This window comes from Miniopterus natalensis, chromosome 5 (assembly GCF_054644295.1).
Source record: "Miniopterus natalensis isolate mMinNat1 chromosome 5, mMinNat1.hap1, whole genome shotgun sequence".
NCBI classification, from domain to species: domain Eukaryota; kingdom Metazoa; phylum Chordata; class Mammalia; order Chiroptera; family Miniopteridae; genus Miniopterus; species Miniopterus natalensis.
Window position 1 is genome coordinate 41224877 of NC_142085.1, and position 18849 is coordinate 41243725.

The window sequence follows — 18849 nt, forward strand, 5'->3', positions numbered from 1 at the left end:
TTTCATCTATAAAATGGGAATAATAGTATCTAACCCTTTGGGGTTATGGTAAAGAACCACAAAAAGCGCATGCCACAGTGCCTCACTCATACTATGATTATTATGGTGAGTTTCAAAAAAAATATATTTCCTGTAAGTATATATTATTGGTGATCCAGTATCACTGTCATGATTATGTTACCTATTTCCTAACCAAATTAAATAGTTTTAGTACGTAATGCAGAAATAGCTTTAACCATCCAATTTTATCTCCTAAAAAAGCAAACAAAAGAACCAACAATCCTACTTCCCCACTGCCCAGAAAATATCAACATCTGGGAAAAGCAGACTTTCCATAAACAAGTTATTAATATTATCTTGACGTGATATTTTTTGGTTATGTCTATTTGTACATTTAAGTTAAAAAATTTACTGATAAATATGAATATGATTGAAATGGCTAAGAGAAGCTTATGTTAACCCAATATTTTTGTTTTCTTACCTCTTTCTGTAGGATTTCTTCTCGAACTTGAGAAACTACAAGAGACTCTTGTTTATCCTGCAGCTCATTAACTTGATTTTGGAAATGTTTTATAAGTACCTAGGAAATTACGTTAGAAGTTCTAAGTAAAGAAAGTTCTTCCTTGAACATTTGAAAAATATAAGAAAGCCAACTAATGACTTTTGTTTGTATTAAAAAATAAAAAAGACCCTAATAAAAATTAGGATCCTAATTTTAAAATTACCAAGTTCTAACATAGAAATAAACTGCCATAGGAATAAGTTCACTGGATTAATTAAATTCACTGGATAAACTCATTTTGATTCTTTCAACATTTACTATAAAGCATCACATATTACAAATTAATGACTATGTAACTACTTGGCTTTTTTTTTTTTTTCTTTTTTTTAATCTCTAGTACTTTTCTTCTTAAGGCCTGAAAAATACCTTTTAAACCTCTATAAAGTCTAAGCATTTTGCCTGGCCAATGTGGCTTGGCTGGTTGGAGCATCGTCCAGGGCACATACCCAGGTTTCAAGTTCGATCCCCAGGTGGGGCACATGCATGTGTGGGAGACAACAGGCTGATGTTTCTCTCTCTCCCTAAAAATTGATAATAAAAAAGTAAGCATTTTGATGAAAGGGGCCAACATTATCTTTGTACTTTGTGATTAAGTAGAATAGCTTTTATAAAAGAGCTATTTACTAAATAAAGATAACACAAGCCTAATATCTGTGAAATAAATGTTAGTCTCATATTTTTAGACCAAGAAATGGAAATAACACAAATATTTCCATTAAGAAGCTTAGGAAAAATTCATTTTTCATCTCTGTTTTACTTTTACTGTTTTTATGATCAGACTACGTTGAATTCCACTTAACTCACAATTTGCAATAGTATTATATTTAGAATTCTAGGAAAATAAAATTTATGGCACTATGGCATAATGATACTACTTTCCCACCTCCTCTAGACCTGTCCGTACTATATAATCACTTAATATAATGTTTACGTTGCACACTGAAAGTCTGTTGAAGTCACCTACCACTGAGCCACACAGGCTAGGCTTAAAGTCACCTACCTCTTGAGTTGCTATTTTACGATTTAGTTCAGCTACTTTGGAAGCGGAATTTTCTACTGCATTTTGGCAGAGGAGCTTCTCTATTTCCCTCTGATGGGATGCTTTGAGAGATGTGATGTGTGCTGCAGTATCTTCCTTGACCCTTTAGAGCAAACCAAAGAAAACCACAGATAAAAGCAGCTCTTGAATCTCTAATTCAGAGTTAGCACAAAAATAGTGTAAGCAGCCTAGAAGTTACAGAAGCAAAGGGAGAGGCGGCCCCAGTTACTACTGTGCTAGGTGACTTACACATTATTTACTGCCTATGAGTTCTTACAACCACTATATGAGCTCACAATTATTTCCTGAATTTTATAAGGGCAAATGAGTTTAGGAAAGAGTGATGTATCTAGGGTCCCAGATCAGTAAGTTGCAGAGCTGTGGTTCAAGCAGGAGAGTTGAACCTTAGAGTCCAGGCCAGGCATTCCACTCTACCCCCAAGCTGGGGCTGCACTTTCTTAGGGAATCAAAGCTTCTAAACATTCTGTAAGGATTTAAAGCAAAGGGCCTACCATTTTATCCTTTAAGAAAAGCTCATATATCTTGCTCAATTCTTATTTGGATAATCACAACTGTTGCCTTTAAAATCTCCAATGCTTTGTCTAGGCAACATTTTCCAGTTTTGGGTCCATTCATATGACTCTGGGCTAGCTGCATGTTTTGAGAATAAAATTATTTTTACAGTAATTCTCAGGACACAGTAACTGGGAGTAATTAATTTGGACCGTTAAGTGTGAGGGACTACTCCTGTGACGAAATTTATGCATTCAGAGGCAGTTTAGTAAATGGTAAAGGCAGATGGTCAACAAGGCCAAGGAAAGTGAGGATGGAGAGCTCCGCTGACTGGGAAAGGACATTACTGAGACCAGGTTTAAAATAATGGTGAGGATGAGAGCCACATTTAAGAGGAAGTGAGATGGAAGAAAAGAGGTTTCTTGTGGACAACTGGTACAGAGAGGACGACTACTAGAACCTGGTATGATCAGGTGAAAAGTTTGAGCATGTGAGAAACTTCAGACGAAGGGGACAGGAGACACTACTTGGAGATTCTGAGGAGGAAAGGGATGAATGGCTGCGATCACAAGATTAATTTGAAGAGTTACTAGCATCACTTAAATGCATGTAGAAACAGACAAGGATGGTCAGCCCGAGGACATGGCTGGTTCTAGGTGGACATGGAGATCCAGGTTCATGAGAACCTGGCTTCCAAAAGGTAGAGAATCTTGCTCTGAAACAGATCTATGCTTAGCAATGTCATACAATTTCTTAAAATTTGATTATGAATTCAGGGTATAACTATCCAGAGAAAATACATCTTGTAATTTAAAAACTTTTATCCTTTTGTCCCCATATATTACCTTTTCATGGAATTCTCAAACTGGTTCATAGCTACTTCAGATTTCATCTTCAGCTCATTCCTCTCCAAAATTACTCTCTCTAGTTCATTTTTCAGTCTGCAGTTTTCTTGTAAAACCTCTGATATATGGGAGTCGGTAAAAGTGTGTGGTTGGTAAAGCTTGCCATCGAGGGTTCCAGGGAAGGAGTTAGCATTTCCTTTACCTGGGTGCAAAACATCCTTCTTCGCCCTTTTTGCAGTCATTTCCTCTCTACTCTTGGAGTTCTGATTAGATAGCATCACTCTTCTCTCCTTCTGAAGCCTCTCCACAGTTTTCGAAAGGTCTTGGATTTCTCTCCCCTTGGCAGCCAGCTCCTCATTGAGTCTTACCAGCTTTGCTTTAGCATGAGCCTGTTCCACCTGGAATTCTATAGACCGGAAATCTTTATCATCTTTATCATTTTTCTTGAGTTCTAATTCAGCATTCTGATGTTTAAGCGTGTCTACTTCAGCTTCAAGGTTTCTTACAGTGACTTGATGGGCTTCCTTGATGTCACTGAGTTCCTTCTCTAGTGCTTTAACCCTGGAGTTGTTGTCATGTTGGTTCTGGGATGCTTCCTTCAATTTGTGGGCAAGTAGCTGCTCTTGCTCCTCTAGTCTCTGTTCATACTGAATCTGAAGAAAAGAATCTGTGTAATGTCAAACCAATGCTAAAAGCATTTCACTAGTTACTGAAGCCCTGCATCCTACCAGGACCCACCTGAATCCTTCCTGCAGATACTCATTACACATTGTGATGCCTCCAACTCTGTGTTCCCTGAGTCGGTCAAATGCACTGAAGTCCTAATCTTTGCAGGGCAGAACATTATATATCCTCAATATGTCATATAATTTTGGGATTAATGTTGCTTCATAAACGTTAACTTACATGTTTTTGTAGACCCCAAAGCCTATTTTAAACCTCACAATGAAGCTTATTATTGTACACCCTTCTCTATGCAAATTGATAAACTATATACTCTTTAAGGATAAACAGGAAAAGCAATTGGGGGTACTAAAGTCTTTGTAAGATATAGCACATTTTCAGCTTTCATAGGAAGTAAGTCAGCCAATTTGAAATCTGTAACCTGGAGATTTTTATTATAAATGAAATAACCTCAACAGTTTACTCTGTGGAAAGAGGCACTGATAGTATTTGTTCGTTCATTCAGTGAATATTTATTTATCTATGACTGAGTGCCAGGCACTGAACCAGATTCTAGGCATAAAGAAAGTCAGCTCTTGCCTACAAAAAGTTCACAGCCTGGTGAAAAGAGTGATACGGAACAGTTTCAATGTCCTAAGATACCTGCAATAATGGACCTTTGAACAAGTACATTTCAGTGAAAGTGTTTTCAACCAAGGTAATCTATACTGAATACATATCAGAGATGCTTTACTCTGCCTTTTCATGACTTGACTGGCACTAATTCTAGTATCTCTGAGAGGGGCTTACATAAAGATGATCCTGTGCTTGGTTATTTCAGGTCTGAAATGTTACAGAGGACAGAGAGGATGGATCTAGGTTGCTTTTGCATCTGACACTCGTGGGGAGGGTTCTGCGGGAAAGGATGTTTAGAGCTACTTGTTAAAGTGAGATCCAGGAAGGTCCAGCCCCCAGGTCCATCGGCGAGCCCACCCTCTGGCTACCTGGCACTTACTTTCATCTTCTGGAACTGCTGTTCCATGGTACGAAGGCTTCTCTTTGCTTCCTCATCTCTGCCCTCCAGCTCAGCTTCTAGCTTCTTCATCCGTTTTTCCATAAACTCCGCTGTATTTCTATCCACGGTATCACCAGCTGCTGATGCAGCCAGTATTAAGGCAGGTAAGGAATTAGGGTATCTTCTCTTTAAAATTCCTTCCATTTCCTTAACCTAGTAAAATATTTTTGTATATATGTAAGTTTGCAAATATATAATTAAGCAGTTTAATACAGATTATGCTATGTAAGTTATATCTAGATTTCAAAGAGATGCTTATATTACATCTCAGGACTGAACTGAATGCACAGAAGCATGAATTAATTTCAAATTTTACATTCTTAGATTACCTGGTTTAAAAACCCTACAGTATAATGCCTAATTGCGTACTTGTGAATTTAGAGAAATCCTCTTACATTCATTTGAAATAGATCTTGGGATTATTTTGCTAGTAATAACCACTCTTTTTGAGGACAAAGCTCTTTTCCTTTTTTTTCTACAGATCCCCTCAAATGATAGTTATGTTATCTACCAACTGAAGTATTACTTATATGCACACAAATGTGCAAACTTATTGCAATAAACATACACCTTCCTGCAACAATCTCCATCCTACCCTAACCTCCCTCCAAACGAAGTTTAATCTATTTTAAAATGACTTCAATTAGGAAGGAGGATTAGATGACAAAAACAAATGTTCATTTAGTCTATAAAACAACAAATTATAGTCTTTCTGTATGAGAGAATGGAACCAGGGTCCACAGAAATTAGAGTCTGATTTTATATATGCATGTGTGTGTATACCTTTTTTTGTTAAAGGTATTGTGGTTAAGATATCTTTGAAATAGTAAATTCTTTAACAGTTTTCTAGCCTCTGAGGATGCAATCAAGTAAATAAAATAGCACCTAAGAGGCAGTCTAGTGCAGTGGTATAAAGAACATTTGTTGTTAAGACAGTGCCACTAGCTTTATGACCTGTGTCAACTCCTCAATCAAAATCTCTTTTGCCTCACCTGTAAAATGGGGATGATAACACCAATTTCACTGCACTGACACAATTAAGTGAGGAACAAATGACATTTATTTTGATAAAGTGCTTAGCAGAGTGCCCAGCATATAGTGAGGGCTTGATTATAGTAGCTTTTATTGTGATCTGGTGTCAAAATGATTGCTGGTGCTCAAAATCCTCTTTATAAATTGAATACTGTTCATATCAGGCATTTAAGGGAGACATCATTTGCAAAGTTAACAGCAAATATTTCCATTCATAAAAACTGCTTGCACATTCATAGACATACCCTAAACTGGGATATATCCAGATATAATATTAATAACTTATTTTATCTGCAAAACTTTCAAAGCTTTGCTTCCTCTGATATTTGAAACTCAGTTATTTGAATTAGATGTAAGCATATAAAGGTATATACATATATACCACATGTATTAAAAAGAGATCTAAATTTAAGAACTGAATTTGTTTTAACATTGTTTTAACTCATTTAAAATTTTAAGAAATATTTTCAATCTGATTTTGATATCCTGAAATGTATATTACATTTTTTTGGGGGGGGGGGGGAATCAGATTTTATTTGTACCTTCTTTAATTTTGCTTTTTAATATTATTCTTGAATCACTAATACTAGTGTGGCTGACATACAAAGTAAATTTTTGTTCTTAATTCTCACTGGAAATTAAGTATGGAATATTCCATTAAATAAAAGCATGAATAAATGCATACAATCTGAAATTTTCATTATAATATGCATCTAATTAGCCCCATTTTTACTTATGTGCTCTTTAAAACAGGAGATATATTATTCTGTAATTAATCTATTTCAGAATATATGGCTCCAAAATGATCCTGAATATATTTTGATGTCTTGATTATAAAATATATATTAAGGTTTAAAATCATTAGGACAGAAATGTTCATGGGACTAGAATAAGACCTCAAATGTACATGCAGCAAACTATACAAAATACTATGAAGGATTTTAGAAATATATAACCTAAAAAATAATAAACCAATAATTTTTTAATGAAAGTGTTAATAAAAGAGGGAGGTTACTTTTATAAAGCATTGTATTTCTGGTCAATATTTATCACCATTTCATATCTTAATTTTGCTATTAAGCATGCTTAGTATTTTTCTCACACATTCAGTTCTACATTATTTCTTTTAAAATAAGTTTATCTATTAGAGAAGTGTTTCCTTTGGTCTTTTTTCTCTCAGAATTCTGGATGGTTAATTCAAGCAATCCTGGACTATAGCTACTTCAGAGTATTTCTAGCTCTTCAAATCACCTTTGTGGTTCCTTTCCTGTGGCCCACTGAATCACTGCCAAGTCAGAGCTTTTAATATAAGAACAGGTCCTGTAAAAATACCAGTTAACTTTTTGCTTAGTTGTCCTCCTTCTTGTAAAACTGGGATAATATTCAGCTCAGTGATGACCTCACAGTTTTGGGTTTGTGATGGAATCATAGCCATTTAAGTGTCATGACCTGACTGAAGAATCATGCTATCCATGAAAAAAGTTGGAAATTCTTATTTTGTTTTAATCTTTACTTAAGAATGAAATAACTATTATAGAAAGTTTTAAAAACTGAAGGAAAAAGTTAATTAATATTCCACCCCACAAGACAACTACCTCAATGAAAAAATCTTTATCCTAATAAATGTCACTATATGATTTTTGAAAAAGGTCTCCCAGTTATGCTTAACCATGAAATCAGTATTTTAAAGCCTAAATAGTAATATCTCAGAATTACTGCCAGCTCTTTGGGGTGTTGAATGTTCTGTTTCCAAGGTGTTTTGCAATACTTCTTGGCATTACTACATGTTCCCAACTCAAGGACCTCCTTTTTTGTACTCCTGTCACCTATCTTTCATGAGGAGAAGGAATCCTAACTCTATACCCAGAACTTCTGAATTCTGCTTCCTCTACCTAGAAGTCTACTACAGCTGTGATGCAAAATACCTATCATCAATAGGTCTACCATCTAATGAGGCAGGTAAGTCTAAATTTTTATGCATAAACCATTGATCATATAAAATGATGTTGTCTACTATTATTAATGTTATTTCAAATATGTATAACGAGTATATGAAAAGTAGGGGCAGTTTTATATTAAAATAAATGAATAAAACAAGAATTCCAGGTTGACTACATCTTATAGGAACTCTTGAAACAAGAAAAAACGTAAGAGACTATATATAAAATACCATAATGAAAATTTACCCTGAACACGTACTTGTCGCTCCAGGTCCTGAATTTTTTTGGCATCAGCTGCTTTATCTTTTAAACGTATCTTCTGCTGAATAGATGGATTTCCAGATTCAGCTTTCAGTTTCTCAACCTATCAATAAGTAAAACATGTCAAGAAGCATATTTAAAACACATCAGGGAGACACCAGGACGGAAGCACAATGGTAGCTTATTCATTGGTTAATGCTCAGGTATGGCACTGTGTTGGAGGTATGAAGGGCACACAAGCTGAACAAGGTCCCTGCTTTCACAGTGCTTATGCTCTAGTGTAACACGACAGTTGATAAGCTAATAAAGTAAATTAATAACAAAATAAGCCCAGAGAGTAACAGTGCTGTGAAGAAAACAAAAAAAGAGTGAAGGAATGGGAAGGGTCAGAGAGAGCGAGATTGGCAACTACATTGGATAAGGTGGTGAGGAAAGGTCTTTCTGGGGAGTAGAAATTTGAGCTGAGACCTGAACAAGGAGAGAGAGCATAGGAAGAACCAAGGCCAGAGGAACCTAGGCCAAGGTAACAGTGGTCTGAGCTTGGTGTGCTCAAGAATCAGCAGGAGTTTTGGTGTAGCCGAAGAAGAGTGACTTGTGGAAGTGTGGTTCCAATGAGGCTGGCGAGCAGGCAGAGTTCAGACCACATAGGGACCTGATAGGTCTTGATAAGAAGCTTGGATTTATTTGCAGTCTCATGTAAAAAAACTATACTGCTAAACCCAAACCCAAACTAGCTATTTTAATTCATAAAATTTAGAGTATGGTTCAATGACACAAGGCCATGAAAAACTGCTGTAATTAATAGGGTTGGTCTACAGAAATACATTCTGGAATGATCTATTACCTCAAGTTTTAGCCTCTCAATTTCTTCATTTGCTTCTTTAAGTCGAACTGCGTCTTTATCCAGAAGTTCCTGATTTTCCGCATACCACTGTAATCTTTTTTGCAGACGACTGATTTCTTGTTTATGTGTTTCTTCTAAAATTTTTATTTCATATAATTTTTCACCTATAGGATAAAGTAATTCAATAACTTGACGGTAATTTTTCAAAATACGAAAATAAATTAAAAGATTTTAAATGAAAAACAATGCCTATCTAAATGAAAGCGTTATGAAAAAATAAGAGGCAAAAAACAACTGATGTGTGCAAGGTAGTGAAGGGAGTATGAAGATTATGTTCAATAATCTAAATCCTCAAACTCGTAGCAAAGTCAGCTATGTAGGAATTTTTAATACATCAATTGTTTTCCCACTGACTTTCATTATAAAAGTAAACTTGTTTCCATGGAAAAATAATTACTGGATTAAAGATACAATAAAAATAAAGCATTCCTATAATTATATTAAAAAGTAACAACAGCAAACATGAGTAGGTGCTTACCACCCCTGATTTTACTTAACACAACTTATATGATGGGTACTATTTTTATTATTCTGTTTTTACAGATGAGGAAAGTAAATATAATTTTTCTTACAAACAGGTTAAGTGGATTTTATTGTACATACCTTACATTGAAGATCATAATATCAAAGAGGAAAAATCTTTACTTTGGCAAACAAGAACTTCTGATCTACCTTTCTGGCCCTATGTTCTGCCATCCAATCCACAGATGCACTCAACAATATGCTCATGAAACACACAGGTGCGTCCCTCCATTCCTTCACTTCTGAATCTTACTGTCTGCCAGGACCCAGCTCAAATGCCACTCCTCCCTGAAACCCTTATTTAGCACTCTGTCTCATGTTTATCTGTATTATTTTTCATATTAAACTTTTCTGCATTCTCCTCTTACTCTCTCTTGCTTTCCCAGGTGGGGAATGCCATATTTATCCTTGTGTTTTCTACAAACATAGTGTAGTGTTATTTGTTCACTTGGCAAATACTTGAGTGTCTATGTTTTAGACCCAGGGATAAAAAGACAGACTATGCCCTCAGGAAGGTCACAGTCTAGCTGGAATGACAGACATGTAAACAAGTAAACATAAAAAACCACACATTCAAAATAATCCTTGATTTTCTTTGCTCTTACAATTATCCCTGATAAAACCAACCAAATGCACACACCTATTACTAATTTTAAAAAATGTTTCTAACATTACAACATTCTTCAAGGAATAGCATTTTGATTATACTGTCCAATTGCTATTGCTTAAATTCCTGATTAAATAGTTGTGAGTATAATGGTAAACTGTTTTAGCTAAGCGTTTTACCTGTGACATAAGCGACCTGATCTCTGGCTTGGTCTCTCTCTTTCCTCATTTTTTCCAAGTCTACTTCAAGAGCTTGTTTGTCTTGCTTCAGTCTTTTGATGTCTTCCAATAAACTGTTTTTTTCTTTCTTGATATTCACAGAAATACAAAAGCAAATTAATTTTAAACCACCATAAATTGTAGCAGTCTCTCTCACACAATCCACCACAAATACTGCTAATTATTTTTCCTAAATTTTAGCTCTGATTTCATCACCTCTCAATAGCTCCCCAGAGCCTACTAAAATCAGTTCTAATCAGCTAACTCAGCAGTCTGAAAGACTTTCTCACTACTGTTCTAACTTCTGCATATTGTAGTAACTTCCTAACTAGCCTGCGTCTTCCACCCTCAAAACCTACAGATCATTCTCCTCACAGCAGCCAGAGGAATTGCTTTTAAGAGTCAGTTAATATCACTCCTGTTTGAAACTCTCTGGTGGCTCCCATCCTCCAAGGACCCCAAGTCCTTACTATGACCTTCGATGTCATACAACCCAGCCTTGCCCATGCCTCTGACTGCATCTACTACAAATCTTCCCCTTCCCACTCTACTCCAGCCACACAGACCTCCTAGTTCTTTGACCTCACCCAGAACACTCCTACCCCAACATGCTTGCACTTACTATTTCCTTTGCCCACAGCACTCTGCACCCAGATAGCAGGTGGCTTGCTCCTTTACTTCTTCAAATGAAGATGCAGGAAGACCTTCCCTGATCACTCTTTCTAAAACAGCAACCCCCGTTCTGGCCCTCAGGTATATTGCTTTATTTTCTTCTCATAACACTCATCACCACCTGACATTACTATATATTTACTTGAAACAGGGCTTAACTTTGCTAACCTTTGTATCATAAATGCATAAAAAATGGTTGGCACATCAAAAAAAATGTTGAATGAATTCTCAATATGCCCTACATTCCACACTACTCTCAATGGTCCCCATTCTGCTGCTTGACAAAATCATCCTTATTCTTCAAAGCTTAGTTCAGATGAGGCTACTCCTGATGATCTCCTCTGCGCTCCCACAAACTGTCATTGTACCTCTAGTATAGCGTTTATTACTTCCAATTTCATAGGACATTGACTTGTGTACATGCCTTTTCTCTTTATTAGGCTGAAAGCTCTATGGGGTCCAAGACTGATTTATTACTACCTATTTATGGGGCTAAGAACATGGCAGATACTCAGTAAATGTACATTGAACTGAACTCGTAACTGCTGAAGAAACTCTTGGACTCATGGTAGTACAGTTGGTATAGTTAAGTTTCAAAATAAAAATTCTTACAAATTCTGTATTATACTGCCTTACAATCTAAAATCCAGTCTTACTAAGGAAACAATCCATTCATAAAGTATTATATGATCTTGGTTTCTAGCTGCATCATGGACCTAACTGCATCACTTCAGTGTTTTATCTTCCGTAGATGTCTTTTCAGGCAAGCACTGAGTTTCTTCAAGTTTTTGAATGCTCAGGTATCTTTCTACAAATACCCTTTGTTTAATTAATTAAACCAATTTAGAAATGTTCTCTTGCAGTGCCTACTTCATGGCATCATAGAATTTTACAATTCAAAGGAACTTTACACATCTTGAGTTCAAACATGCAATCACTGCTTAAATGGATGTCCACTTTATTCTTATATCTGTTCAGGGACTGAGACTTCCCACTGCTAAGAAGTCTTATTTATTTTGTATAATCATTTAAAGGCTATTTTATAGCCTACTCAATAACTCTATTGGGATGCTAATCCTGCTGTTTATTAAACTGTCCCATGCATGCTCATGCGGATTGTTTCTCTGGGCTTTGTAATTTTATACTGTGAGTATACTGTCAGCAGGATTTTATCTGTAGGATTACTGTGTGAACTTGGCTAAGGGTGTATACCTCTGAGAGTTGTTTTGTACTTGTTTCTTCTAGGCACACCAGAGGTCATCACTGACTCAAGATCAGTTTATTTTTTTGCTGTTTGAACATGAACATCCCCTGCAGGTAATGTCAAGTCAAATACTAAAACACAAATGAAGGCAGAAGAAATGGCATTTGTATTGAACAACCAGGAAAGCACGGGCATCAAGCAGATGGGAGTTTTTCCCCTTCCCTATCTAGAGATCAAGTTAATACCTTGCTGACTGGCTATTTTGAGCCAGAACTCGCCCATGCTGCTGGCTACTTTTCTGTCATGATCAGTCAGCAAGGTGTTTAAAATTACTTAAATTAATGTAAGTCCAGACACCAGTTATCTTGTGACCGGTCAGCAAGGTTAAGACAAAAGCTTACTTGACATCTCAGCCCCTTATGAAGGTGGGTGGATTTTCTCCTGGTGCACTGTTTTACCGAAGGATGTGGCCTTTTGAAGTCTTGGAATCTTGTCTCCACTTTGCTGTTAAAGCTCAAGCCCCGTGGTTACTGGACTGTGGCACAGGAGTGATGCTTACTGCTCGGTTTTTATCCCTGTTCATTTCTGACTCCCAGAGATTTTCCTTACTTTCTTGAGAGCTTGCTTATGCATTTACAAGATGCTTATCACAGTTTATCCAGCATTTTTCAGTGATTTTAGTGGCAATTTTAGTTTCCTATTTGCCAGAAAAATATGCTCAAAACAGTAGTTTTAAAAAATCACTAATAATAGCCTTCAAATGAAGCTAATGCTATGCTTAAAACCCTACCATGTTTTTCTAAGCCTTCATAAAATATGGCAATGTTAATTCTCTTTAGCTAATGTTGAGGCCCACTGATAAAGGGAGATGGGTGTGTGTTTGCTGTCCAATCGTTTACTCTTTCTTTCTACCTATTTACCTAGTACCTAATAGTTATTCTGTACATACATATATATGAAGAAAGTTCTCTGGATTCATTTGAAACTGCATTTTATATACTACAAAAACCTGTTAAACATCAATTATTAAACTATAGTATATTTAAATGTCTATGTAACTGTAACCTCACTTCATATAATAAATTTCTAATTAAAATGGTATGTAATTGGAATTTTTTTAGTTTACATAATCACTCAAATAGAATGGAAGGCCTTTTTAGTTTAGTGCTATGATTCTTAAGGGGAGGGAGTGGGGAGAATTAATTGCCCTCCCACAGGATGTTTGGAAACAGCAGTGGTTTTGATTGTTATGATGACTGGTGGGACAGGGATTATAAAAATTATGCAAGACATGACATTGTGCTGCTTAAAATAGAATTAACCTGCCCCAAATTCCAAAGTGTCTCCCATTGATAAATACTGCTCCAGAAAATACAATTAATAAAAATAAAAATTAGGGAGCAACTATTGCATTTTACCTTTGTGTTAGGTATGTAAAGTACAAATATTTGTAGATATAGTTTCTGCCCCATAGAAGTGCACAGTCCTCTTAGGAAGACAGGTAAAACCCCAAGTACATTTTTAAGGTGAACAACCATCTTCAAATTATTTTCCTATTTTAGCTGCACATTTTCCATGAGGAATTTGTTTGGAATACTGTATGCATATCCTAAGTAAGGTTACGCCTCCAACGTGGCTCCATATAATAAATGCCTCAAGAGAGGTTAAAAGAGGACGCCATCTAAAACAAGCATTACGTTGTTTCCTCTACATTTACGCTAAATGCTAATGTTTAGTATTTCTTATTTTAAATGGTATGAAATTTATAAAAGGATCTTATTTATTCATAAATTACAAAAACAGATTTTTTACACACATGGAAATTTTTTAATAATAATCTTTACTATCAATAATAGTTAAAATCCTTATACAACTTACCTGTGCCATCCGTAGTTCTATTAACAGATCTGTAAAATTCTGGTTTCTAGTGGGTTGTGAATCTTCAACTGCTTGAGACAGGAAACGATTTCTTTGCATCTGTTCTCTGATTTATTTTGAAAATAAAAATGTTTGGTTTTTTTTTTTTTTTTACAAAGCACTCTTTTCAATGCAAAATATTCAATTTTTAAAAATTAAAAACTCTAATGGATGTTAGAACTGTGTGAGTCACTGAAGATAAAAAGTTTATTTAATTTAAAGAATAAAATACTACTTAAAGAAAATTATACTTTAAGGGAAAAGTTTTTGTTTAATCTGAAACCCCAAGATTACAGGTTTTTAAATGTATAATTAAATAGGACTATAAAAGTATTTCCTAGCAATTCTCAGAAGAAGAAATCAATGTCCCAGATAGATGTGCTGCATATTTCCTGTGGTGTATGTACTCCTTGTCACATCATTCTAGACTCCTTTCTGAGAAACACAAATTGCAAATTACACACATGGAAACTAACAAAACCAAATACAGTCTGCTATTTTTCCCTTAGATTCAAATTTTCTCTTTCCAGAGACATTATATAAGGAGTTTAAGAACCCATATGTGATCATCTAACCCTAATGTACTAAAGAAATCATTTATTTCATTATGAAAGTTCATTTAGAGTTTCAATTTTGGATCCTGGAATAGCTCTCTTTTAAAAGCCAGGCAGTATAAAATGTAACATTTTTAAATACTTAATTGAAACATCTGGGAAGAAAGCAGATATAAATGCTTTCATGCATCAGAACTGTGCAGATTATTACCCTTGGGCTAGGGTCACCCTTAGCAGGGAAAAGGAGCATTTCCCCCCCTAATTTACAGAAACACCCTTGCTTGCCAACCTGTTTACCTTCTAGTTTTGTCTGCTACAAAGGTGCATTTTTATTTTTATTTTTCATGAAAGATGAGTATGAGCTAACAGCAGCCCTGCCTCTTATACCCTAGGTTATCTAACAACAACAACAAGAGCAAGAAGTATGAATACATATAGCACTCATGACATTCACAGCCAAAGAAACTTCTTCTGATAGCAGTCCTGAGTAATTAGGTGTTTATGTGAAATGATGTACAACTGGCAGTCATCGCCTAAAAGCAGAGAATATCCTAGCATGCCCATGTTTATGGGTTCAGCTTTTTCACTTAATATGTTAAAGCTGGATGTAGTAACATCCCAAAGACCTGAGACATGATTCCTAAGTAGATGCTGGTGCTCCATTGGCTTTCCATGATGAGTGTTGGTTGATAACTCAAGGTTCTCCTTTCTGGAGAAATGCCTCAGAAAAACAGCAACTCCTCCACTGGCCCAGAGGACATTTCCTCAACTGCTTCCTGGTACACATCTCAGCCAGTGACAGACTGGGTTGGGAGTCCAAAGGATGTCCCCCTTCCCCTTCCTGGGGCACCTTTTGGCCAGTGACAGACTAGCTTAGGGGTACAAAAGGCTGCCCTCTCTTGCCTCAAGTGGGGACCTACTACGTGACACAATCTGTTCTCCTGAGCTTCCTCCTGAGAGCAGAATGAAGCCAGTCTCACCTGAGAACACATTCTTACTTCCCTTCCCCTATCCACCCCTCATCTTGCTGCTTTTGCTGCTTTTCTCCTGAGTTTCCTCTAGAAAATCACCTCCACAAAGATCCCCATCTGTGACTCTACTTGTATGGAATTTGACCTACGGCAGAAGTGACACCGTATGATTTTTGTTTAGATTATGAAAGGCATTATTACTAATATCATTATATAGCATCTCAGGCTTAACGATAGATCAAGAGGAATATTTTTTGTTCAGTTTTCTGAAACTGACCTCAAACTCAAATATAAATATGATGAAAATACTATAGTAGGTATTACTTATCTAATACCAAAAGAAAAATCTATTCAATAAAAATGTAAAAGTTACAAAACTGTAATCAGTGTACAAACTTTCATTTCTAAGTATAACTAACTGTATTATTAATATAACAATAAAATGCTTAGAAACAGTCTATTTGACTTTAGCAATTGAAAGAGGACCTACTTTAAGGAAGCTAACTCGCTGAATAAGCTCTGGTTTTCCTTGAACATTCGCTCCTCATTTTTCTTGTTTTGTTCTTGGAGATCTTTCACTTGGTTATACAATCTTTCGTTTTCCTTTTTATACATAGAAAATTACATTTTAGTTAAAAGTAGCACTTATATAAGTATATATGATCATAACAAATACATCCTTTAAACATTTTTAAAGTTTTAAAAAATTTCTTGTTTTTAAGTAAGCAAAATCTTTTTCAAATTCTTTATATTACCACAGAAGAAAACTTGTCTGAAAACAATTCTTTCAAAAATGCTTATTCAAAAAGAGTTGCAAAAATTCCCAAAGCCAAAGCGCCTAATGCCAGTACGAGGCACTGCATTTCACAAGAGTAAATGGTGCGTGACTGCAGTAGTAACAGCAGTCCAACTCCGCGCTCCAGGATGGAGAGGCCAGAGGGACTGTTTGCACCCTCTTTTTTGTTTCTGGCCCTGGTGAGGTAATTTGATTTAGCCACAATGAGTGTCCATGCTTGTTTCTGGAACTTTCTTTGATCAGGGAGTTATAGACTTGGGTGTTTCTGAAAGATCAGGACAAGGTAGAGACTAGACTCAGTTCACCACTAGGCTTGAGCTAAGAAGTAGCTGAAATAGGGAGACCAAAGGGAGAAAGTACCAACCTGGGCTCAGGTGCTCTGGCTTACTAACCTCTAAAATTATGAATATGATGAACACCAAGGACCTAACGAAAACTAGGATCCATCTCACAATGTCTGGCCTAGTGCCTAGCTGGCCAACTGTGCTTAAATTATCTGCAGAATTAATGAAACCCAGAAAAGTACATAAATATATATAGATACATATGTTTTATGGTAACTTTGTGGGAGGGGGTGGTTGGCAAACTTATAGGTCTGTGAAATCCTCCTGAAAACCCATATTCTGTATAGCAAGATCAGAACGGCAGGCCAAGGGTTTCGAAGGGTCAAACTCAAGGGCAATGTGTCCTGCAAAATCAGTCCCATTTCATTTACAGTAAACACTGTAATCTCTGATGTGGTAATGCTTTCTTTGGGATGTCCCTGGATGACAATGCTTGTCATTGGTAGGCTCAATGTTTAAGGTTGTGAAGAGAGAAAAGGGTAGTAAGACAGGAGAAGGGGAGGGAAGTTAAAAAAAAAAAAAAAAAAAAAAAAAAAAAAAAGCCAAAAACCAAAAACCAGGTGGGGGGGGAGGGGGAACTAAGATGAAATCTCATGCTGGAGATCACTAAACCTGTCCTGGTTGGCTGTCAGGTCAACATCACCAAGATTCCATCACATATCACAAATACCTGCTTTCTGTAGGACACACAAATTTCCTCCCATTTAATTCAAAATTCTTTCACTCTCAATTGATTTCAGATTCATATTTTTCAATATAATAATAAAACTAATTCAACAATTAAAAAAACATTAAAAACAACAAAAAACTATTCAATATTATCTACTGGAAAGCATTACAGAAAAATAGGAAAGTTTTTAAGGAACATGGCTGTTAAAAATAACAGTCAACATTCACTGATTGGTTACTCTGTGTCAGGCACTAAGAGGTTAGTTTGTACTGTCTTATTTTTATTTCATAACTGCCTTATGAGACAGGTATTATCATCATCATCCCCATTTCACAGATGAGGAAACTGGCTTAGGGTGAAGTCATTTGCCCAAGGCTGCATAGCAGGTGGTAGAGCTAAGTCTAAAACCAGATTGTTTGTATCCTGAACCTGTGCTCTTAACCACTCTAATTTTGCCATGAGAAATGGACAAATGATCATGCCCTCAGATTTGCCAAAATTCCCATGAATTTAAATGAGCACCTAAATATTTTAATATGCCTTATTTTTATCATCGAAGGATCTCAAGAACCACCTCACTATGTGCTGAAGGATCATCATACCTGTTGGTATCCTTGAAGAAGTGTCTCTTGTTCTTGTATTTCTTTTTGGATTTGCTTTAATTTCTCTTCAGTGACAGGATCAGCTGCTTCTCCAAAATGTAACCACTTTTGTTTTTTGTTTGTTTCTCCAAAGCTATTTAACTTGAGAAAATGCAGAAATTATTTTATTGGGGGAAAGAAATGATGAAGTGACAAGTGAGGAAGAATAACAGTCTTACAAACATGCTGGAATTAACGTAACACCAACAATAGGTAAATTATTACAGTGTTGTTTTGTGCTGATGGTTCTGAAATGGAAGGGACTCAGAAATGCTACACAGTGCCAGTCTCTAAAACTTGATCTTCTATAGCAGTTCCTTCTGAACTGTCTTCTCTGAAGATCACAGTGAATGATGGGATTTATTTTAAAAAAGACTGCTAACAGAAGTATCAAAATGAGCTGATAAAAATTTTGAATGTTTTGCCCCATGGGGTTGGATTTAGGCTCTTGTGTAAAGAGGCACTCTCAGAAACTATGCTCATGTTTTATACAGTGACTACATCAAGCCAAACAGCCCCAGGGATAAAAGATGACAATGCATTTAGCAGGGAGTACAAGTTCTTTTTTAATCAATAAAAAAGAAAAATAGGACAATATGTCTAGTACCTTGGCTTGAAGAATATAATTGTCCTGACTCAATTTGAAGAGTTCCTTTTCCTGTTGTCTCTTTAGTTCTTCCATCTTATTTTCCAGCTCTCTCTCTTTTTCTGAGAATGTGGCTTTAATTTGCTCAATTAGGGCTTGCGCACCCCTCCATTTTTCCTCTGCTTCCTGAACTCTCTTAAACATAATTAATTCTGTGTCCATGTTCCCATCACGGTATACTGAAGAATCCTTTTAAGGAAAAGCATTACTTCATTACAGATTTACATATAAGATTCAAAGACAGGTGCTTTGA

General features: G+C 36.0%; 1 protein-coding gene and 1 long non-coding RNA gene across 5 annotated transcripts in view; one reads left to right on the plus strand and one right to left on the minus strand.

The window, feature by feature from the left end:
* CEP162 (centrosomal protein 162) overlaps positions 1-18849 on the minus strand; it is a 54730-nt gene that overhangs the window by 7527 nt on the left and 28354 nt on the right. For 3 of the 4 annotated variants that reach the window (XM_016207324.2, XM_016207322.2, XM_016207323.2), the window contains exons 15-25: positions 18558-18785; positions 17912-18052; positions 15990-16102; positions 13936-14041; positions 10143-10269; positions 8775-8938; positions 7929-8033; positions 4638-4850; positions 2960-3612; positions 1563-1704; positions 482-580 (exon numbers count right to left, since the gene is read on the minus strand). In XM_016207324.2, the coding sequence (XP_016062810.2) occupies positions 482-580; positions 1563-1704; positions 2960-3612; positions 4638-4850; positions 7929-8033; positions 8775-8938; positions 10143-10269; positions 13936-14041; positions 15990-16102; positions 17912-18052; positions 18558-18785 (2091 nt within the window). The remainder of the gene's footprint in view (positions 1-481; positions 581-1562; positions 1705-2959; positions 3613-4637; positions 4851-7928; positions 8034-8774; positions 8939-10142; positions 10270-13935; positions 14042-15989; positions 16103-17911; positions 18053-18557; positions 18786-18849) is intronic. The other variant, XM_016207325.2, reaches the window with a different exon arrangement.
* On the plus strand, positions 11533-18157 carry LOC148093082 (uncharacterized). The gene is made up of 3 exons (XR_015714572.1): positions 11533-11653; positions 12099-12170; positions 18045-18157. It is a non-coding gene; the product is annotated as an uncharacterized LOC148093082 (long non-coding RNA).